This window comes from Tursiops truncatus, chromosome X (genome assembly GCF_011762595.2).
Source record: "Tursiops truncatus isolate mTurTru1 chromosome X, mTurTru1.mat.Y, whole genome shotgun sequence".
In the NCBI taxonomy this organism is placed as follows: domain Eukaryota; kingdom Metazoa; phylum Chordata; class Mammalia; order Artiodactyla; family Delphinidae; genus Tursiops; species Tursiops truncatus.
The window spans coordinates 88,324,286-88,344,971 of record NC_047055.1 but is presented as its reverse complement, the minus strand read 5'-3'; the positions used below and the strand labels follow the sequence as shown (position 1 = coordinate 88,344,971).

Here is a 20,686-nt window from a genome sequence, read left to right as displayed (position 1 = left end):
GCTCAGCGGCCATGTCTCACGGGCCCAGCCGCTCCGCGGCATGTGGGATCCTCCCGGACCGGGGCACGAACCTGTGTCCCCTGCATCGGCAGGCGGACTCTCAACCACTGCGCCACCAGGGAAGGCCCTAGCTGGCAATTCTAGAAGTTAGGATCTTATCCTCCCACAGAGACTGGTAAACAGAGGCCCTATCCTTCCTAATAATTACATTTCATAGGAATGGATCTCAGGTCCTTGAGAAGGACACTTCTCATTAGTAAGAGATACAGTCACAATTGTAAGCCCTTTTTAGTAAATGCTTTAAGACAGGGAGGTCAGTGGCCTATCATCAGATGTTGGCTAGAACAAATAGTAAAATTTCCTGCAGAGTTGAGCTTCCTCAGGCAGGCATTTTAATGGGGACCTGGGGTCATTCTAGGGACAAAGCCTTGTGCTAGTAGAAGCCATGCTAGAGTTTGGTCAAGTCTGTTAGTGCAGGGATTTGGACGGACTTGCAGTGTGCCAAGAGTTCTGCAGTTCTTACTGGTGAAAGCCTGCTTCCTACTTGTAGTCAGCCGCCTTCTTGCCATGTGCTCATGTGGCCTTTCCTTGGTGCCTGCCTGCATGGAGAGAGAGAGAGATCTCTTCTTATAAGGACACTAATCCCATCGTGAGGGCCCCTCCCTCATGACCTCATCTAAATCTAATTACCTCCAAAAGTCCCCACCTCCAAATGCCATCACATTGGGGGATTAGAGCTTCAACATATGAATTTTGAGAGGACACAAACATTCAGTCCATAACACAGCCCAAGCAGACTAAGACAGCAGCTCAGTAATTTTAAAGTTAAGAATAGATTTTCTTTCTGCATTTGCAACAGGTCTCAACTACAAGTACTAATATAGTACTAATTATAATATATTATAATTAATATAGTTGAAATTTCTGTTTAATACTGTACACTTATAATATATATCATTTCCCATGCCAAAAAAATTAGCTGAATTCCTTTAAGTAAGAAGTATTAACTTTTATTTTTTATCTTTATCTGAACAGTGGTTTGTTTCCTATTTAATTCAGAGATAAATATGCTTGCAAACTTTTGAACTTGCTGTCTGTGTCTTAGGCAAAGATAATTTGGCCAGAATCTTGAAGCCCAAATCAATTCTCCAGGAAAATACCCACAAAATTTTATGTAAAATTTTTAAGGAGTTTCTGGTACAGTGAGAGAAACCATAAACTGAAGCTTGAAGATTCCCCTTGCTCATTGAGTTTGAGGCCTTGGTAGAGACAGGCCAACTCCTGGACTCCTTTTCCAAAAAACCTATTGGTGGCACTCTAGATCATCTCATTCCCACTGTGGGAGGTAGACTGGTGCTGAGAAGACAAGCTGAAGAAGATCAGAGAACGTTTTTTATCCTCCTTAAGGCCTAAAGCAGAACCACCTTAAACCACTCTAGCATGTTCCTGAGTCGATCAAGATCCCATTAGCCTACTCCATGACCACATTCCCATCCCCTTCCACTGGCTCTACCAAGTGGAAGGCAGCCTCAGCCTCCTTTTACTGCAGGTAGGGACAGAAGAGTATGTAAAATGGAGAGACCCAGGACTGACATTAAAAGGAGTGCCTCTGCCTGGCTTTGTGTATAATTATCTTCCTACTCAGAAGTTGGCCAACTTGAACAGTGACCTAAGTGAATGTCCCTAAAAATACATTTCAGAGTCTGTCTTCTTTGGGGATGAAGTAGAGAGATGGGGTGTGGAGAAGTGTATAATCATCAATCTCAGTTACGCTTCATATTTGTTTATTCAAGAGATACCTGGAGACCACCTACTTCTGGTTATACTCTGAGGTAATGAAGATTAAGTAGTTAAAATGGGTTCAATAAGTATGTGTGCAGGGCCTCTGTGGTGCCAGGCACTGTTCTAAGTGCTGGGGAAAACGGGTGAACAAAACAGATAATCCCTTCGCTCATGTAGTTTATGTTCTAATGGAGGGCAGCGGGGAGACTGACAATAAATACAGTTCATATATAGTGTGATAAAAAGAAGCTAAGTGCTTTGGAGAAAAATAAAGAAGGGTAAAGGGGTAATATTATTGGAGGAGGTGTTTCTGTTTTAAATAGATTGGTTATAGGATTCAAGTCCAAAGTTTTAGATACATAAGGGGATGCAGATTGGTATTTAATGTAATGTAGGTACTCAGAAAAAGGAGAGCAGGCTTCTGGTTGAGGGAACTGGAAAGCGTCACAGGAAAAGTGTGACAGGTGGGCAAGTATAAGAACTAGGAGAAAGCCTTCTGGGCAAAGGAGAATCAGAGGGCATAGACAAGTTACAGCAAGTGTGTCAGATCTACTGAAGAACAAGGTTCCCATAGCAGGGTGATAAGAGTTAGGACTAAAATGTGAGTTGATATCACATAGTAGTGACTTACATTGAAAGGTTTTCTAATGATGAACCATTTTTACACAACCTGCGACAAATCCAACTTGGTTGTGGTGCTTTCTCTTCTTCTAGGATTGATTTAATTGACAATTTTTTCAAAACATCTATAGGCATGAGTGAAATGGACCTAAAATTTTCTTTTGTTATGTCTTTGTTTTTCTTATTTCTTGCTGGACAGACTAATAGCATGAATTAGGACTGTTGCTTCTTTTTCTATTGTCTTTAAAGGTTTGCATAAAACTGGGATGAATAAAACTAGAATCTGCTTATAAAACCATCAGAGTCTTGTGTTTTCTTTGTGGGAACACTTTAGCCACTGCTTCTATTTCTTTAGTAGTAATAGCTTTTTATTTAAGCTTTTAACTTCTTCTCAAATTCGCTGTGGTAAGTTATTTTTTAAAAGATGCATTCATTTCATGGACAAAATGTTTTTTAACTTGTTGGTATATAGTTGTTGTTTTTCTCTCTCTCTTTTTTTTTTTTTTTTTTGCGGTACGCGGGCCTCTCACTGTTGTGGCCTCTCCCGTTGTGGAGCACAGGCTCCAGACGTGCAGGCTCAGTGGCCATGGCTCACTGGCCCAGCCGCTCCGCGGCATGTGGGATCCTCCCAGACTGGGGCATGAACCCGTGTCCCCTGCATCAGCAGGCAGACCCTCAACCACTGCGCCACCAGGGAAGCCCAGTGAGGTTGTTTATTCGAGATGTTTCCTGTTTCTTAAGGTGGGCTTGTATTGCTATAAACTTCCCTCTTAGAACTGCTTCTGCTGCATCCTGTAGGTTTTGGGCCATCGTGTCTCCACTGTCATTTGTTTCTAGGTATTTTTTGATTTCCTCTTTGATTTCTTCAGTGATCACTTCGTTATTAAGTAGTGTATTGTTTAGCCTCCATGTGTTTGTATTTTTTACAGATCTTTTCCTGTAATTGATATCTAGTCTCATAGCGTTGTGGTCGGAAAAGATGCTTGATACAATTTCAATTTTCTTAAATTTACCAAGGCTTCATTTGTTACCCAAGATATGATCTATCCTGGAGAATGTTCCATGAGCACTTGAGAAAAATGTGTATTCTGTTTTTGGATGGAGTGTCCTATAAATATCAATTAAGTCCATCTTGTTTAATGTATCATTTAAAGCTTGTGTTTCCTTACTTAGTTTCATTTTGGATCATCTGTCCATTGGTGAAAGTGGGGTGTTAAAGTCCCCTACTATGAATGTGTTACTGTCGATTTCCCCTTTTATGGCTCTTAGTATTTGCCTTATGTATTGAGGTGCATAAATATTTACAATTGTTATATCTTCTTCTTGGATCGATCCCTTGATCATTATGTAGTGTCCTTCTTTGTCTCTTCTCATAGTCTTTATTTTAAAGTATATTTTGTCTGATATGAGAATTGCGACTCCAGCTTTCTTTTGGTTTCCATTTGCATGGAATATCTTTTTCCATCCCCTTACTTTCAGTCTGTATGTGTCTCTAGGTCTGAAGTGGGTCTCTTGTAGACAGCATATATAAGGGTCTTGCTTTTGTATCCATTCAGCCAATCTGTGTCTTTTGGCGGGAGCATTTAGTCCATTTACATTTAAGGTAATTATCGATATGTATGTTCCTATTACCATTTTCTAAATTGTTTTGGGTTCGTTATTGTAGGTCTTTTCCTTCTCCTGTGGTTCTTGCCTAGAGAAGTTCCTTTAGCATTTGTTCTAAAGCTGGTTTGGTGGTGCTGAACTCTCTCAGCTTTTGCTTGTCTGTTAAGGTTTTAATTTCTCCATCAAATCTGAATGAGATCCTTGCTGGGTAGTGTAATCTTGGTTGCAGGTTTTTCTCCTTCATCACTTTAAATATGTCCTGCCACTCCCTTCTGGTTTGCAGAGTTTCTGCTAAAAGATCAGCTGTTAACCTTATGAGGATTCCCTTGTGTGTTATGTGTTGTGTTTCCCTTGCTGCTTTTAATATGCTTTCTTTGTATTTAATTTTTGACAGTTTGATTAACATGTGTCTTGGCATATTCCTCCTTGGATTTATCCTGTATGGGACTCTCTGCACTTCCTGGACTTGATTAACTATTTCCTTTCCCATATTAGGGAAGTTTTCAAATATAATCTCTTCAAATATTTTCTCAGTCCCTTTCTTTTTCTCTTCTTCTTCTGGAACCCCTATATTTCGAATGTTGGTGTGTTTAATGTTGTCCCAGAGGTCTCTGAGACTGTCCTCAGTTCTTTTCATTCTTTTTTCTTTATTATGGTCTGCAGTAGTTATTTCCACTATTTTATCTTCCAGGTCACTTATCCATTCTTCTGCCACAGTTATTCTGCTATTGATCCCATCTAGAGTATTTTTCATTTCATTTATTGTCTTGTTCATCGTTGTTTGTTTCATCTTTAGTTCTTCGAGGTCCTTGTTAAATGTTTCTTGCATTTTTTCCATTCTATTTCCAATATTTTGGGTCATCTTTACTATCATTATTCTGAATTCTTTTTCAGGTAGACTGCCTATTTCCTCTTCATTTGTTAGGTCTGGTGGGTTTTTATCTTGCTCCTTCATCTGCTGTGTGTTTTTCTGTTTTCTCATTTTGCTTGTCTTACTGTGTTTGGGGTCTCCTTTTTGCAGGCTGCAGGTTCGTAGTTCCCGTTGTTTTTGGTGCCTGTCCCCAGTGGCTAAGGTTGGTTCAGTGGGTTGTGTAGGCTTCCTGGTGGAGGGGACTAGTGCCTGTGTTCTGGTGGATGAGGCTGGATCTTGTCTCTCTGGTGGGCAGGTCCACGTCTGGTGGTGTGTTTTGGGGTGTCTCTGGACTTATTATGATTTTAGGCAGCCTCTCTGCTAATGGGTGGGGTTATGTTCCTCTTTTGCTAGTTGTTTGGCATAAGGTGTCCAGCACTGTAGCTTGCTGATCCTTGAGTGAAGCTGGATGCTGCCGTTGAGATGGAGATCTCTGGGAGATTTTCTCCATTTGATATTATGTGGAGCTGGGAGGTCTCTTGTTGGCCAGTGTCCTGAAGTTGGCTCTCCCACCTGAGAGGCACAGCACTGATTCCTGGCTGCAGCACCAAGAGCCTTTCATCCACAAGGCTCAGAGTAAAAGGGAGAAAAAGTAGAGAGGAAGAATTAGTAGAAGTAGGAAGAAAGAAAGGAAGGAAGGGAGGAAGGAAGGAAGAAAGAAAGAAGAAAGGAAGGAAAGAAGGAAAGAAAGAAAGGAGGGAGGGAGGGAGGGACGGTGGGAGGAAGGAAGGAAGGAGGGAAGGAAGGAAAAAAATAAAGAAAGAAGAGAAAGTAAAATAAAATAAAGTAAAATATAAAGTTATTAAAGTAAAAAATAATTATTAAAAAAAATTAAAAACAACAAAAAATGGACGGGTAGATCCTTAGGACAAATGGTGGAAGCAAAGCTATACAGACAAAATCTCATACAGAAGCATACACATACACACTCACAAAAAGAGGAAAAGGGGAAAAAATCATAAATGTTGCTCTCAAAGTCCATCTCCTCAATCATCAAGTTGATTGTGGAGCTTTAATCCGCTGCTTCTGAGGCTGCTGGGAGAGATTTCCCTTTCTCTTGTTTGTTCTCACAGCTCCCAGGGGCTCAGCTTTGGATTTGGTCCCGCCTCTGCGTATAGGTCGCCGGAGGGCGTCTGTTTTTCACTCAGAAAGGACGGGGTTAAAGGAGCTGCTGATTCGGGTGCTCTGGCATACTCGGGCCGGGGGGAGGGAGGGGCACAGAGTAGTGGGCGAGCCTGCGGCGTCAGAGGCCGGCGTGCGTTCTCCCGGGGAAGTTGTTCCTGGATCCCGGGAACCTGGTAGTGGCGGGCTGCACAGACTCCCCGGAAGGGGGGTGTGGATAGTGACCTGTGCTCGCACACAGGCTTTTTGCTGGCGGCAGCAGCAGCCTTAGCGTCTCCTGCCCGTCTCTGGGGTCCGCGCTTTTAGCCGCGGCTCGCGCCCGTCTCTGGAGCTCCTTTAAGCAGCGCTCTTAATCCCCTCTCCTCACGCACCAGGAAACAAAGAGGGAAGAAAAAGTCTCTTGCTTCTTCCGCAGCTCCAGACCTTTTCCCGGACTTCCTCTTGGCTAGCCGTGGTGCACTAACCCCTTCAGGCTCTGTTCACGCCGCCAACCCCAGTCCTCTCCCTGCGCTCCGACTGAAGCCCGAGCCTCAACTCCAGGCCCCGCCCGCCCAGGCGGGTGAGCAGACAAGCCTCTCGGGCTGGTGAGTGCCGGTCGGCACCGATCCTCTGTGTGGGAATCTCCCCGCTTTGCCCTCCGCACCCCTTTTGCTGTGCTCTCTTCCGCGGCCCCGAAGCTTCCCCCCTCCGCCACCCGCAGTCTCCGCCCGTGAAGGGGCTCCTAGTGTGTAGAAACCTTTCCTCCTTCACAGCTCCCTCCCACTGGTGTAGGTCCCGCCCCTATCGTTTTGTCTCTGTTTTTATCTTTTTTCTTTTGCCCTACCCAGGTACGTGGGGAGTTACTTGCCTTTTGGGAGGTCTGAGGTCTTCTGACAGCATTCAGTAGGTGTTCTGTAGGAGTTGTTCCACGTGTAGATGTATTTCTGGTGTATCTGTGGGGAGGAAGGTGATCTCTGCGTCTTACTCTTCCACCATCTTCCCCTCGTCCAGCACTGTGTTTTTAAAATTTTCAAATAGGCAAGGATTTTTTAAAGTATCTTTTGTTATTAACTTCTAATTTAATTGCATCTTGGTCGCATATAATAATCTGTAACTTATCTAATATTTAAAATTTGTTGAGGCTTTCTTTATGATCTAGTACTAGTACATGATTTTTTAAAAAATCCTTCAATGTGTGCTTGAGAAAAAATGTGAGTATACTCTGCTAGTTGTGTGCAGAACTCAAACTTATTCATTGTGTGGTTTGATCTCCTAGATCCTTGTTGAGTTTTTTTTTTTTTGGTTCACTTGACCAATCAATACTTGAGAAGCAGCATTAGAAGAAACTCCTTAGATTTTAAGTTGCCAGTTCTGAGGATTTGGAGAGGTCCTGAACCACTGTCAAAATTAATCCCCACCCATTTTTCTCAGCTCTTCGCCAGCACAGGGTTTCTGCCCTGACCAGAATTTGCTCCCAGGGAAATCTGGACCAGAGGTCTGAGTCCTAGCAGGTGTATGGGAAGCATTGTTGTCTCAAGATTTGGGAAGGGGAGAAGCAATAGAAGAAATCTGAGTTTCCTTTTCTGTTTTCTGTTCCCACACCCACCACAGGGGTGTCTCATAGTTTCCCCTTTTCTTGGTGTTTTTCTTACTTGGTCCATTTGAGATTGATCTTGGATAATTGGGAGCCAGCCACTATGCTAGTTCAGTATCTTGATAGAGCCCAAACTGGAACACTGTACCTTTATATATGTGTGTCACCTGTAAAATCCTAGAAATGGAATAGCTTGAACACCTCTTCCCACATTAAACCTGTGCTGCCTCTTATATTTTCTTTTTTTTTTTTTTTTTGGTGTGTGGCACTACCAACATCCAATCACATAAACCAGAGCAGTGTTTCTTCAAACCTGTGGGTGGGATAATAGGAAATATTTGGGGTTTAACACAAAATAAGGGTAAGTATTATTTTGTGAAACTTTTCTTTCATTGGTATGTGTACATGTACAAATACTCATAAATACGTGTACTGGGCTGTGCTAGAGAATGTACTAATGTGAATTGTAGTCAAAAAGGTTGAAAAATACTGGACTAGATAACTAGGAATCATTTTTGACCCATCCTTCTGCCTTACCTCCTACAGCCATTGAATTACTAAATCGTCTGATTCTCCTTCCTCAGTATTTCTCAAATTCATTCCATCTTCCTCTTCCCTGCTAACCACTGCTCTAGTTCCAGCCCTTTCTGGATGACTGCAACTGCCTCTCCGATTCACACGCCACTTGTCATTATTCTTACCAGAACAATCTTCCTAAAATGTAAATTTTGCTTATTTAAATCATTCTGTGGTACCCCTTTGTCCACGGAGAACTTCCAAGCTTCATAATATGGCCTCTGCCTACCTCTCCAGCTTCATTTGCTCCCATTGCAGTATCACTGGTAACACCAAACCATGTTCACTTTTCCTCACACTCCCTGAAGAGTTTTATTTTATTTCATTCTTTCACTTTTGCCTGATATGGGAAGGGAGGATCCTTTACTCCAACCCCTTTTACCTGGTGAACTTCAGCTTATTCATTCTCACTTTGCACAGGAAGTCTTACACCCCTACCTCCCCTGCGCCTGGTGTCCCTCCTCTGTATTTCCAGAATATTCTGAGCATCTCTCATTACACAGCCAGGTGGTTTTAAAATCATTTGTTTAGGTTAGTGTTCACTTTTTTTATGGAAAGAGTTGGTCATATTCCTTTTGGTGCTTAAAACAATGTCTGGCTCCTATTGGGTGTTCAAATGGCTGAATGGCTGAATGAAGATCTAGAAAGTTAAAGTGCCTTTTTCATTCATGTTGCTCATAGGTGACAAAATTGAGACTAGAAAACTGTAACATCTATATTTTTGATCACTCTGCTACAGTTACTATTGATGACTGTACTAACTGTGTCTTTTATTGCTCATGCTACAGACCAATACTACTTCTAGTACATTGTGTAAAACTGATGAGTACAACATTTGTTGTGTAATACTGAATAAGTCACTTTAAGCTAGTTTGCTAACGATTAAGATGATTAAATTATCCTTTGTAAATAATCAAGTTTTTGTGTACCGTACCTATGGGAGCCTGTTTCTGGTACATGAATAGTTTTGTATGAAATTTAATATTCACAAAGAGGTTAAGACAGTGCAAGTAGATTTAAAAGTAATTTAGAAAAATCAAAATGGTCTTTTAATGACTATATTTTGAGAGGTCAGCTAAAATTTAAAAAATAATGTAACAGATTCCAGACACACTGTGTAAAAGATTCTGTGAGCTTTAGTTTAAAATGCCTAAAGATGGAAATGGTGAAATTTGAAAATTTTACATTGTAGGAGTAGCTCAGTAAATGTTTCAATCAAATTTGTAGATGCAAATTCTGACATATAGTGATTCTTGGGCCTTCAGGTGCTTCCATTTTCTGTAGCATATTGCAGAAATCAGTCAGGGTTTAGAAACTAAGACCTAGGCATCAATTTATGGAAAGATACAGAAACATATTCCTATCTGGGTGTATTTCCAAGTTCATAAGTTTTAAAGCCGCAGAAGTTTTTTAAAAGTGAAGCATCAGAAAAAGAAAAGGCTGAAAGCTGAAATATTCCTTAATATCATCCAGTATGCTGTGTGTATGTATGAGAATTTCCCCAATTGTTTCCAAAATGTACTTTTACAGTTGATATGTTAAAACAGGATCCAACAATGTCCACACATCATTTGGTTGGTATGTCCTGAGTCTTTCTTTATCTATAACAGTTTCCTCTCCCTTTCTTCCCCTCATGCCTTTTATGTATTTATTTAAAAAAAGTTTTTTGTCCTGCTCATTTTCTTATTATGTCGCAAAGTCAGTAAGAGTTGGAACATTATTTTAGCAATAAAAATCGTTCCTGACTCCCAATAGACAATTAATGTTTGCTGAATAATGTCAATAATACTCAAGGTCTGTGTTTTGTTCCTGCAGGTTGATCCGAAAGACTACATGTTCAGTGGACTGAAGGATGAAACAGTAGGTCGCTTACCTGGGAAAGTGGCAGGACAACAGTTTCTCATTCAAGACTGTGAGAACTGTAACATCTATATTTTTGATCACTCTGCTACAGTTACTATTGATGACTGTACTAACTGTGTCATTTTTCTGGGACCGGTGAAAGGCAGTGTGTTTTTCCGGAATTGCAGAGATTGCAAGTGTGCATTAGCCTGCCAACAGTTTCGTGTGCGGGATTGTAGAAAGCTGGAAGTCTTTTTGTGCTGTGCCACTCAGCCCATTATTGAGTCTTCCACGAATATCAAGTTTGGCTGTTTTCAATGGTACTACCCTGAATTAGCTTTCCAGTTCAAAGATGCAGGGCTCAGTATCTTCAATAATACCTGGAGTAACATTCATGACTTTACACCTGTGTCAGGAGAACTCAATTGGAGCCTTCTTCCAGAAGATGCTGTCATTCAGGACCATGTTCCTCTACCTACTACTGAAGAGCTCAAAGCTGTCCGCCTTTCCACAGAAGCCAGTAGAAGTATCGTTCCAGTGTCCCGGGGTCAGAGACAGAAGAACAGTGATGAGTCATGCTTAGTGGTATTATTTGCTGGTGATTATACTATCGCAAATGCCAGGAAATTAATTGATGAGGTAAGGAGAAGAGAGAGAAGAGAAACAGACATACACCTACATAGAAACACACCACTTTCTGGAGAGCGTCCATTCTTTTCAAATTGGCTATTAGAAATACAGGCAATCCTTAAATTATAGTCCTCTGCCCCCTACAGATTTATCTGCAAGCTAGTTGCTTAGGCCTCAAATACTTTCCCAAAGAAACTTTTTAAAAACAATTCAATTCAGGAAGCATCTGTTAAGCACTCATTATGTGCAGGTTACTCTGTCACCATCTTTCATTGATTATAGGATGCACCTTTGTTTTCCACAGTTTTGCTTCTCTGAAATGCATCTTACAATTGATGGCAGTTTAGAGCTGATGAAATATATGCTGGGAGTGGAGATAAATAGACAAAATTCTCTACCCTCAAAGAACTTCCATTCTTTATCATAACTGATTTCCATGGGAGCTCACAAAAGTAGTACTGCAAAGTAAAGCGTGACCTTTTATAATTATTTAGTGGGGAAATTTATTTGGAGTTTTTAACTGTTTAAGGTGTGGGGAAGGCATTTAGGCATACAACTTTTGGAGCCCGTTTTGGCTGAGAGCAACCTCCACATTACTTTCCTTTGCCTTATTGCCATGAAGAGGAAGTTGGTGTGAAACAATGAGGTGGCAGCTGCGACAGCAGAGATTGTGGACTCATGAGCAGGGGCTTTTAGTGCTTTCAGGAGTAGAGAAGGGTTCTTTGGGTAGCAGCTTTCACTTGAAAAATAAATGGGGATGTGGAGGTTAGGGGCTCCAGAAGCAGCAGTTCCTCCAGTGGGGAGGCAGCAGTAGGATGTATTGATTAGTCATAAATCAGGCTTTCTTCAGAAAGAGTCTGTTTGAATTTAAAAATCAAACTTCCAGAAATGGAGAGGTGAATGGAAAACTCTCTTTGAATGGATTTTTTTTTAAGTTGTAACACTTCTGTCAAAAGGAACGGTTTTAGAAAAAAAAAAAAACTAGAAAAATGACCACCTCTCTGTAGCTTATACATTCTACAATGTAGAAAACCCATGTCTGAAATCCACAAAGTATATCTGAGGTCCAGTTTTAAAAACAACAGAAGCCAAGTATAATCTTAAGACTTTGATATTTTCTTTCTTGATTATGCCAATCTGATAAAAATGTGCTATGGATCTGGTGAGATATAGAAAAAGTGCTCTGGCCTTTGAGCTATCTAATCACATGTTAATCCAACATCTGAGAGGTAAACATTTTCATTATACTGTATGGTGATTTTTTAAAAAATCTACATACAGTTTTCAAGAGAGGTAATTATTCAGGTTAAACTCCTTTTTGGTAGATAATGAGGAGAGGACATAAAGAATGTACAGTATGTTTAAAGAAAAAAGCCATCAAAACAAACACTGTCATTCTTCATGAGTCATCAGATGTCCTTAACCTTTTAACTTTTGATATCTGTTGTACAAAATGGCACCGTTGTGTGCACTTTTTGCAATATGACCAGGAAGAGTGATGTTCTTTAGATGTCCTTCTGGATTACAAAATAATTTAAATAAAAATCCAGCAATAACAGTAACAAAAATGATGACAATAATAATAGCTAGCAGTTAATATAGTGTTTATTATACGTCAGGTGACTGTTGTACAGTATTTAAGTGAATTAACTCACTTAATTCAGGAATAACCTATGAAATAGGTGCCATTGTTTCTCTTTATACAGATAAGAAAAATGAGCCACAGAGAAGGTAAGTAACTTGCAAAAGGTCACTTGCTGGTAAGTAGCAGAGCCATGATTTAAATCCAGGCAGTTTGGCTTTGTAGGCCATAGTCATAACCCTTAAGCATGATGCTATTATGCTGCCTCAGTGGTAAAGGAAGGTTGATAAATGCCTGGTGGAGATGGAATGTGACCGAAAGTGTGTGGAGGCAAGGCAGATACTACCCTCCAGCCTAGAAGGAAAAACCCTGGGACTTTTTGGCTAGAGTTATCCTGACTAATTCTGAAATCACAGAATTAAGAGAACAAAAAGAAGAAAATGCTAAGTACATGTGAAGAGGGTATCACAGCGTGCTGAAAGACCGGTAAGTTACATATCAAGAGAGCGATTACATATTTTTTAAAAAGTGAAGCTCAAGTTCCCTGGAAAATATGTGTAGAAGCTAGTTAATGCTGAGACAGAAAAAAATGAAACTTGAGTCTTTTCTCGTATCATAACACAAATGTCTTAGAACAGCTTAGACTGGAACTGTGATTGCTAACTCTGGTTTTGTTAAATCCTAGGAGTAGCACAGAATTTTGTTTCATAGTGTTTTCATAAATTAAACATATCATAATGATTTTTTAAGGTAGGAAGTGTAAAACTTGAGAGAGTAGGAAGTCCAGAAAAACTGGGTAAACCAGAAAGTACATTCCATAGGAGTCAAGAGAAGTTACTAGGCCTCAGTTTTCTTACCTAAAGATCAGATTTCTTGCTGCCTCTTAACTATATCACAGATAAGCACAGGATAAATTAAAGTATTTGGAATTGTTTGGAAGTATTGTATAACTTAAAGTTGTATAACTTATTGTATATTAACATATACGTGTATACATGTATATCTATATATACATGTATATTAATATATAACTTATTGTATATTAAAGTTGGGTAGTTACCTCTATTTTCAAGTCTTTAAAAGTAGGGGCTTCCCTGGTGGCGCAGTGGTTGGGAGTCCGCCTGCTGATGCAGGGGACACGCGTTCATGCCCCGGTCCGGGAAGGTCTCACATGCTGCGGGGCAGCTGGGCCCGTGAGCCATGGCCGCTGGGCCTGCGCGTCCAGAGCCTGTGCTCCGCAACGGGAGAGGCCACAGCAGTGAGAGGCCCGCGTACCGCAAAAAAAAAAAAAAAGCTTAAAAGTAGAAGAATTTTCATGAAAAAGAGTCTCTTCACATGTCTGCAGTGAAATATCGAAGTAAATATACTAGTTTCATAGTTCATTGTTTTTAGGTAACAGTGTTTTGAATTAATCATCTTACTTTTGTCAGTTTATGTGTCTGACTATAAAATGAGAGGTATTGAGCAGTCTAGAGAATTAGAAACAGATGTGGGATTGTTTCTGATAATTTAAGTAACTTTGCAGTCATTATCTGGCAGTGATGTTTATGTAATTTTCTGCTACATTTTTATGGATGTTTCTCTTTTTCTGAGGCAGCATTGAGGGCTCTGGAAAAGGATTTGAGTTTGAATCCAATTTGATGAAATGGTATGGAATAACGTAGCCATAGAATGAAATACTATCAACCATTAAAACTGATTTTGTAGTAGAATAGTTGGAAAATGTTCACAACCAAGTAAGTGAAAATTTGTAGAATATTACGTATCTGTTTTTTTTTAAAGTAGGTAAGTCTGGAGAGTTATATACACTAAAATGTTGACAGTTGTGGTTCTTTTTAGGAAGTGGATTAGGAGCAGGGTTTTCTTTTCTTGTTCGTAGCCCTATGGATTTTACATGAAACATGTATTATTTCTGTAATGGAGGAAAACGAAAACCGGAAGGGTAAAAAGAAGTATGCCAGGACTTCCCTGGTGGTCCAGTGGTTAGGACTCCGCGCTTCCACTGCAGGGGCCACGAGTTCCATCCCTGGTTAGGGGAACTAAGACTAAGATCCCACAAGCCACACAGCGTGGCCAAAAAAAAGGAAGTATACCTATATAGCAGTGGCATCTTTGAGTGGTAGCACTTTGGTTGATATTTCTTTGTTTCTGTTTTTTATTTTTTAAATATTTAAAAAAAATAAATGTTCTGTATTGAGCCTATTTGTTACTTTTATAATTAAAAACTCAATAGGCTTTAATTGGTTGAATTGCTTTGCATTTTTAAAAAATACTTTCATAATTATTTTAAAAATTAATGTATACTCATTGTAGAGAACTGTAGAAATAAAGAAGAGTAGAAATAAGTTTAAAAATCATCCATAATGTGCTGTACCTTGAATTGTCTTTGTAGGAATAATTTTAATTTATTTAGTCTGTAATCAGTTTAATTGGGTTCACGTCACAGCTCTGTCCCTTAATAGTTGTGTGACCATGGGCAGATTTCTTAACCACTCTGTGCTTTAGTTTCTCATCTGTAAAATGAGAGTAATAATAATACCTGCCTCGTGAGAGGATTAAACGTGTTTTACATGTAGAACACATAAAACTGCCTGGCACATAGTAAGTACTCCATAAATGTATTCTAGCGTTATTGTGCTATACTATATAAATTTGAATCATGCTTTTTAAAATTAACAGTATTATATAAGCTTTCTCCCTTTTATCATTTGTTATATTTAAGAAACTATGGTATTTTATCTTGTGAATGTACCATACTTTAGTTAATGATTCTCCTCTCACTGGACAGTGTCACCAAACTAAAGCTTCTGTTAGTTTCAGTCAACAAAATTTTTTTAATAAAGTTTAAAATTTTGAGGGCTAATTTACATTTATTTGACCCTTAATTGTAACAGTAGGCAGTACTAATTCTTTTTTTTTTAACATCTTTATTGGAGTGGCAGTACTAATCCTTAATCAGAACTACCCATCTGGAAGAAAGAATCTTGTGTATGTGAAAACTTGTTTATAGAAAACACTCTGAATTAATTACAGTTATAACTAAAACAAAAATCAGAGCACTGTGTTACATTTTATACAGAAAAATTGTAGAATAGGAAAATATTGTTTTAGTCTCAGGTCATTTTAAAATGTAAATGAAATTTTATTTCCCACAGCTGGTTGGTAAAGGCTTTTTCCTGGTTCAGACAAAGGAGGTATCAATGAAAGCTGAAGATGCTCAAAGGGTTTTTCGGGAAAAAGCACCTGACTTCCTTCCTCTTCTGAACAAAGGTACCTTCTGGATGATTGGTATACTTTTGTGGTTTTTCCCTTGACCTGCTGATTTGATTTACTCTTGCCTTTAGTATTTCTCTTACATTGTCTTCTCTTTGTCATTTGTTTTATGTTTTTCCTATTACTATTCAGAAATGTCAAAATTTCACATCATTCGAAAAGCCATATGTAATCACCTAGAAATTAGGCATTAGGTTTTTTTTTCCCTGTTCTGTCACCTTCGTTCTTGAAAGTCACATTTTATTATTTTAAATTATTTTATTATTATTATTGTACTATAGTGAGTGAGCATTTCCTTCTCCCTGCCCAGAGTTACAAAGCACTTGATAAGGATTCTTTCTGCCTTCAGTGTGCTTTGACCATACTGGAAAAGGAATAAGAAATATAAATAAAACAGTATACTATTCTGTGTATTTAACATGATCTGATTAAGTTGTCAGATACTGGAAATATGTCTACAAACAGAGGAACTAGAGTTCCTGTGCCCTCCTGAAGTGTTGCTATTTGCCTCTATGTATTCTAGAAGACAGAGTACCGTTCATCTATTAGGGCAGGGACATTTTTTGCTCTAGGCTCATCAGGCTTTTCTTGACTGGCCTGAGCAAATATATATGGTAATAGGTAATGCTGATTCGATATACCCTAGAAGGAAGGCACATCTGCATTTACATGCTCTTTATGTATAAATAAGTTGTAATAAACTGCAAAAACCTGTATGAAAATATTGGAGGATTGTTAGGATAACTTTAATAACTAATGCTGGGTGCAATTCGGCCCTTAAGTAGTAATACAGTATTTCATATACCTTAGTGGTTATTCTAGTAGTACCAAGGACTGGCTCCAACCAGTGCATGAATCTATCCCAGATCATATATAGGAAATTATGACCCGGCTCCTTTGATGCAGCCATTTTGATATGGGAAAATTTGATGAAACCTTGGAAACAAATCTTTAAACTCTCAGCAGCTTTCAGAAACTGAATTAAGTAATAAGTGTGTGTAATAGACATCCTAAAGTGTGAGGATTAGGGATGAAGTGAGCATATGAGTAGGCCTAAATTAATGATTTATATACTTGTGTGATGTTAGTGAAGTGGTTTCACAGAATTGCTCCAACCCAGCCATAATATGTGTTTAAGTCACATAACATTCCACATGGAAGAAATAAAATGTTCTGTTCCTGAAAAAAGTAGAACCAAAACCAATGGACAGATGTTATAGGAATTTCAGCAAATAAATATCATATAAACAGCTTTTAAAACCAGAGATGTCCATCGGAAGTGGTCAAAGACTAATGAAGTTATGTCAAAAGGTCACAGGAGCCAGCTTGAAGGAGTCTCAAGAAGTGTCCACTGGCCAAATTTGGGTCAATTTGAGCATCAAAAACAATAATGAAGGGAATTGATTAAACAACAATAGAAATCCATGCATCCATAGTGATAATGAAAAAGAGGGGAGAGGAAATTGGCACTGAACTATGGACCAGCATGCCCAGCCAGCTTGGAATCTACCTAACTATATGGTCTACACGGATATCATGAATGACTGCTAGACATTCCCACGATCTAGAAGCTTCCTATCCTCTATTAAGAGAGGCACTCTTCCATTAGCTTGAAATGACCCTTTCTCCAGGACCCCAAATTGCCTCACAGTAATAATCAGTTTCTCATCTAAGTAGTCACAGATCCTGTTTAAAATTTGTTTTTATAATCTGAGAAATATCTCCATAAAACTCATCAGCCCATGCTTTTTATCTAATTTGAGAAATCAACAGTATTGAATGTATTCAGTTAATAAATGTGTATTAAGCACCAAAAAAAGGGGGGCGGGGGGAGAGGGAATAAGGAAAGCTCTTCTGCTCTTTATAGAATACTCTGAGCTAATAAACGTAGAAGGAATGATAGACTTCAGAAATCACCATTTTCTAACCCCTGTTGTAATAATTAATTCAGACAAAGGTTATCAGTGGATGCTAAAACTATTGGGGTAAAAGTTGATGAAAAGTAGGATACTTATACATTCTAATTCAAATGGGAAGTATACCTTTAGAGCAGAGATTTGATGATCATCACACTAACCCAGTGATCAAACTTAGCATCACTGATGGCAGGGCAGCCTGACATTGTATTTCTCCTAATGTGATGCAATGAGAAATACACATCATCATCTATGAAGTATTCTTGCCAAAAATATTTTACCTGAATCTAATCGAGCCAAGACTTAATTTCCGGTTTATAGGAAAGAAAGGAAATCTGGAGACATGTTAAATGACACCATGAGGAAACTGAAACAAATCAAAAATAGAAGACATTTTACAAGATAACTGGCTAGGACTCTTCAGACAATGTCCTGGAAGACAAAAACAATGGGGGACTGTTCTGGATTAAAAGAAACCTAACAATTAAATACAAGGAGTGAACCTTAATTGGATTTTGGGTTAGGGTGGGGTGAACTATAAAGCTGTAGAAGTCATTTTGGGGACAACTGGGGAAGTTTGAGGATGATATTTTGGAATTATTGTTGTATCCTTAAGTATGATAGTGGTACTGTGGTTACATAGGAGATGCATGCTGAAATGTTATGATGTCTGCTATTTTCAAGTGGCTCAGCAAAACAAAAAAGTGTGTGTGTGTGTGCATGTCTGTGTGTGCATGTGTGTATATGTGTATAGTGTGTGGCAAAGCAAATGTGGCCAAATGTTAACATTTGATGGGTGTAAGTGAAGAGCAAATGGATGTTTGTTATTCTTTCAACTTTTCTACAATGTTTGGAATTTTTCAAAAGAAAAGTTGGGGGAAAATTTTAAGCTGCCCAATAGTGCATTGATTGATGTAGAATAATGAGCAGGCTGTCTGTGGAGATATTCCAGCAGGTGTTGGATGGATTGGGTCCTTATGTAAAAGTGGCCATCAGTCATTCTGAGGAGAGTTTCTCAGCTTCAGCACTGTTGACATTTTAGATAATTCTTTGCTGTGGTGGGCTGTCTTGTACATTATAGGATGTTTAGCAGCATCTCTGGCCTCTACTGACTAGGTACCAATAGCACACTGCCCCAGTTATGGCAACCAAAAATGTTTCCAGACATTGCCAAATGCCCCGTGGCGGACAAAATTGCTCCCAGTTGCAAACCACTGTTCTTAGCAGGGGGATGGACTTATTCTTTTGAAAATTCACTTTTATTTCAAATAGTTTATACTTTAGAGTCTCTAAGTTTTCCTCTTCAGTTAAAGTAGTCATAATTATTTCCTTTCAATTAATGAAGCTATTTGACAGCCAAATGAGAGAATTCGTTGTGTTTTTTATCTTGAGAATCTTCCAAATCTGACTGATTCTCAGAACCGTCTGGGGTGCTGCTAAAGATTTAAATTTCCACCTCCCACCCCAGAAAGACTGATTCAAATATCTCTGAGATATTCCCTTAGAATCTGCATTTTAAAAAGTTCCCCAGATGGTTCTGATGATTAGTCAGATTTGGGTTCCTTTGTTTTAGAGGGTCATTCATTCATTTATTCAACAAACATAGATGAGATCTGAGAAGTAGTAAAAGAGGAATCAGATTATATAGGGCCTTGTAGGCCACTGTAGAGACTGTGGCTTCTAGTTTGAGTGAGACGAGAATCTACTAGACATTTTTGTTTAAAAATAAACTCTATTGGAATAATTTTAGATTTTCAGAAAAATTGCAAAGGTAGTACAGAGAGTTTTGAAACTCACCTTCCTCTTATGTTAACATAAGCATGATACATTTGTTGAAACTAAGGAATTTACATGGGTAAAATACTATTTACTCAAACTATAAACTTTATTCAAATTTCACCGGGTTTTTTTCACTTATGTCCTTTTTCTGTTCCAGAATTCAATCCAAGATCCCACATTGCATTTAGTCATCATATCTCCTTAATCTCTTCTAATCTGTGACAGTTCCTTAGTCTTTCCTTGTTTTTCATAACCTTGAAATATTCGAGCAGTATTAGTAAGTTATTTTGTAGAATGTCCCTCAGTTTGCGTTTGTCTGGTGTTTTGTCTGGTTAGACTGGGGTTATGGGTTTTGGAGAAGAGGTGAAGTGCCCTTCTCATCACGTCACATCACATCACATCATAGGGCACATGATAGCAACATGACTTAATGCTGGTGATGTTGACCTTAGTGACTTGGTTCAGGTGGTATCTGCCAGGTTTCTTGAACACTGTAAATTTCCTTTTTTCCCCTTTCTATACTCTTTGGAAGTTCTTTCTATGGTCTTTGGAAGTTGAGTCACTAAGACCAGTCTACACTCAAGGAGAGGGAATTAAGCTCCACCTCCTAGAGAGGGGAGTATCTACATACATTATTTGGAATTCTGTAAGAAAGCTTTGTCCCTTCTCTCCCATTTATTTATTCAGTCATTTATGTCTATCAGTAGGGACTCATAGATATGTATTTTATTCTTTGGGTTATAGTCCAATACTATCAAATTGTTCCAGTTTAGCCTTTGGGAGCTCTTTTAGGTTAGTTCCTCTGTCTCTTTGACATGCATTTTATTTCTTTTTCTTGCATTATTATGTTGGCTAGGACTTCCACTATTATGCTATGTAGAATAGTGAGAAGAGGACATCCTTGCCCTGTTTCTGATCTCAGGGTGAAAGTGTTCAGTCTCACCATTAAGAATGATGGTAGTTGTAGATTTTTCATACATACCTTTTATTAGACTGAGGGAGTTTCATTCTATTCATGATTTGTTGAGGGCTTTTTTTGTTTTGGGGGGTTTTCTTGGCTGTGTCAGTTCTTAGCTGCAGCAAGTGGGATCTTTTCATTGCGATGCATGGGCTCTTCATTGCAGCACATGGGCTTCTCTCTAGTTGTGGTGTGTGGGCTTCAGAGCATGCAGGCTCAGTAGTTGCGGCATGCAGGCTCTCTAGTTTTGGCACGCAGGCTCAGTAGTTGTGGCGCTCAGGCTCAGTTGCCCTGCAGCATGTGGGATCTTAGTTCCCCGACCAGGGGTTGAACCCGCATCACTTGCATTGAAAGGTGGATTCTTAACTACTGGACCACCAGGGAAGTCCCTGTTGATTTTTTATCACACATGATGTTGAATTTTGTTGAATGCTTTTTCTGTATTTATTGAGATGGTCGTGTTTTTTTATTATTGAGTCATTTAATCTGGTAAGTGACTTTTGTTAATTTTGAATGT

The 20,686-nt window shown here is 39.1% G+C and overlaps 1 protein-coding gene across 1 annotated transcript in view; it reads left to right on the top strand.

Moving 5' to 3' along the window:
* RP2 (RP2 activator of ARL3 GTPase) overlaps window positions 1–20,686 on the top strand; it is a 41,945-nt gene that overhangs the window by 7,970 nt on the left and 13,289 nt on the right. The window contains exons 2-3 of the mRNA XM_019943461.2: window positions 10,005–10,670; window positions 15,399–15,513. Of these exons, the coding sequence (XP_019799020.1) occupies window positions 10,005–10,670; window positions 15,399–15,513 (781 nt within the window). The remainder of the gene's footprint in view (window positions 1–10,004; window positions 10,671–15,398; window positions 15,514–20,686) is intronic.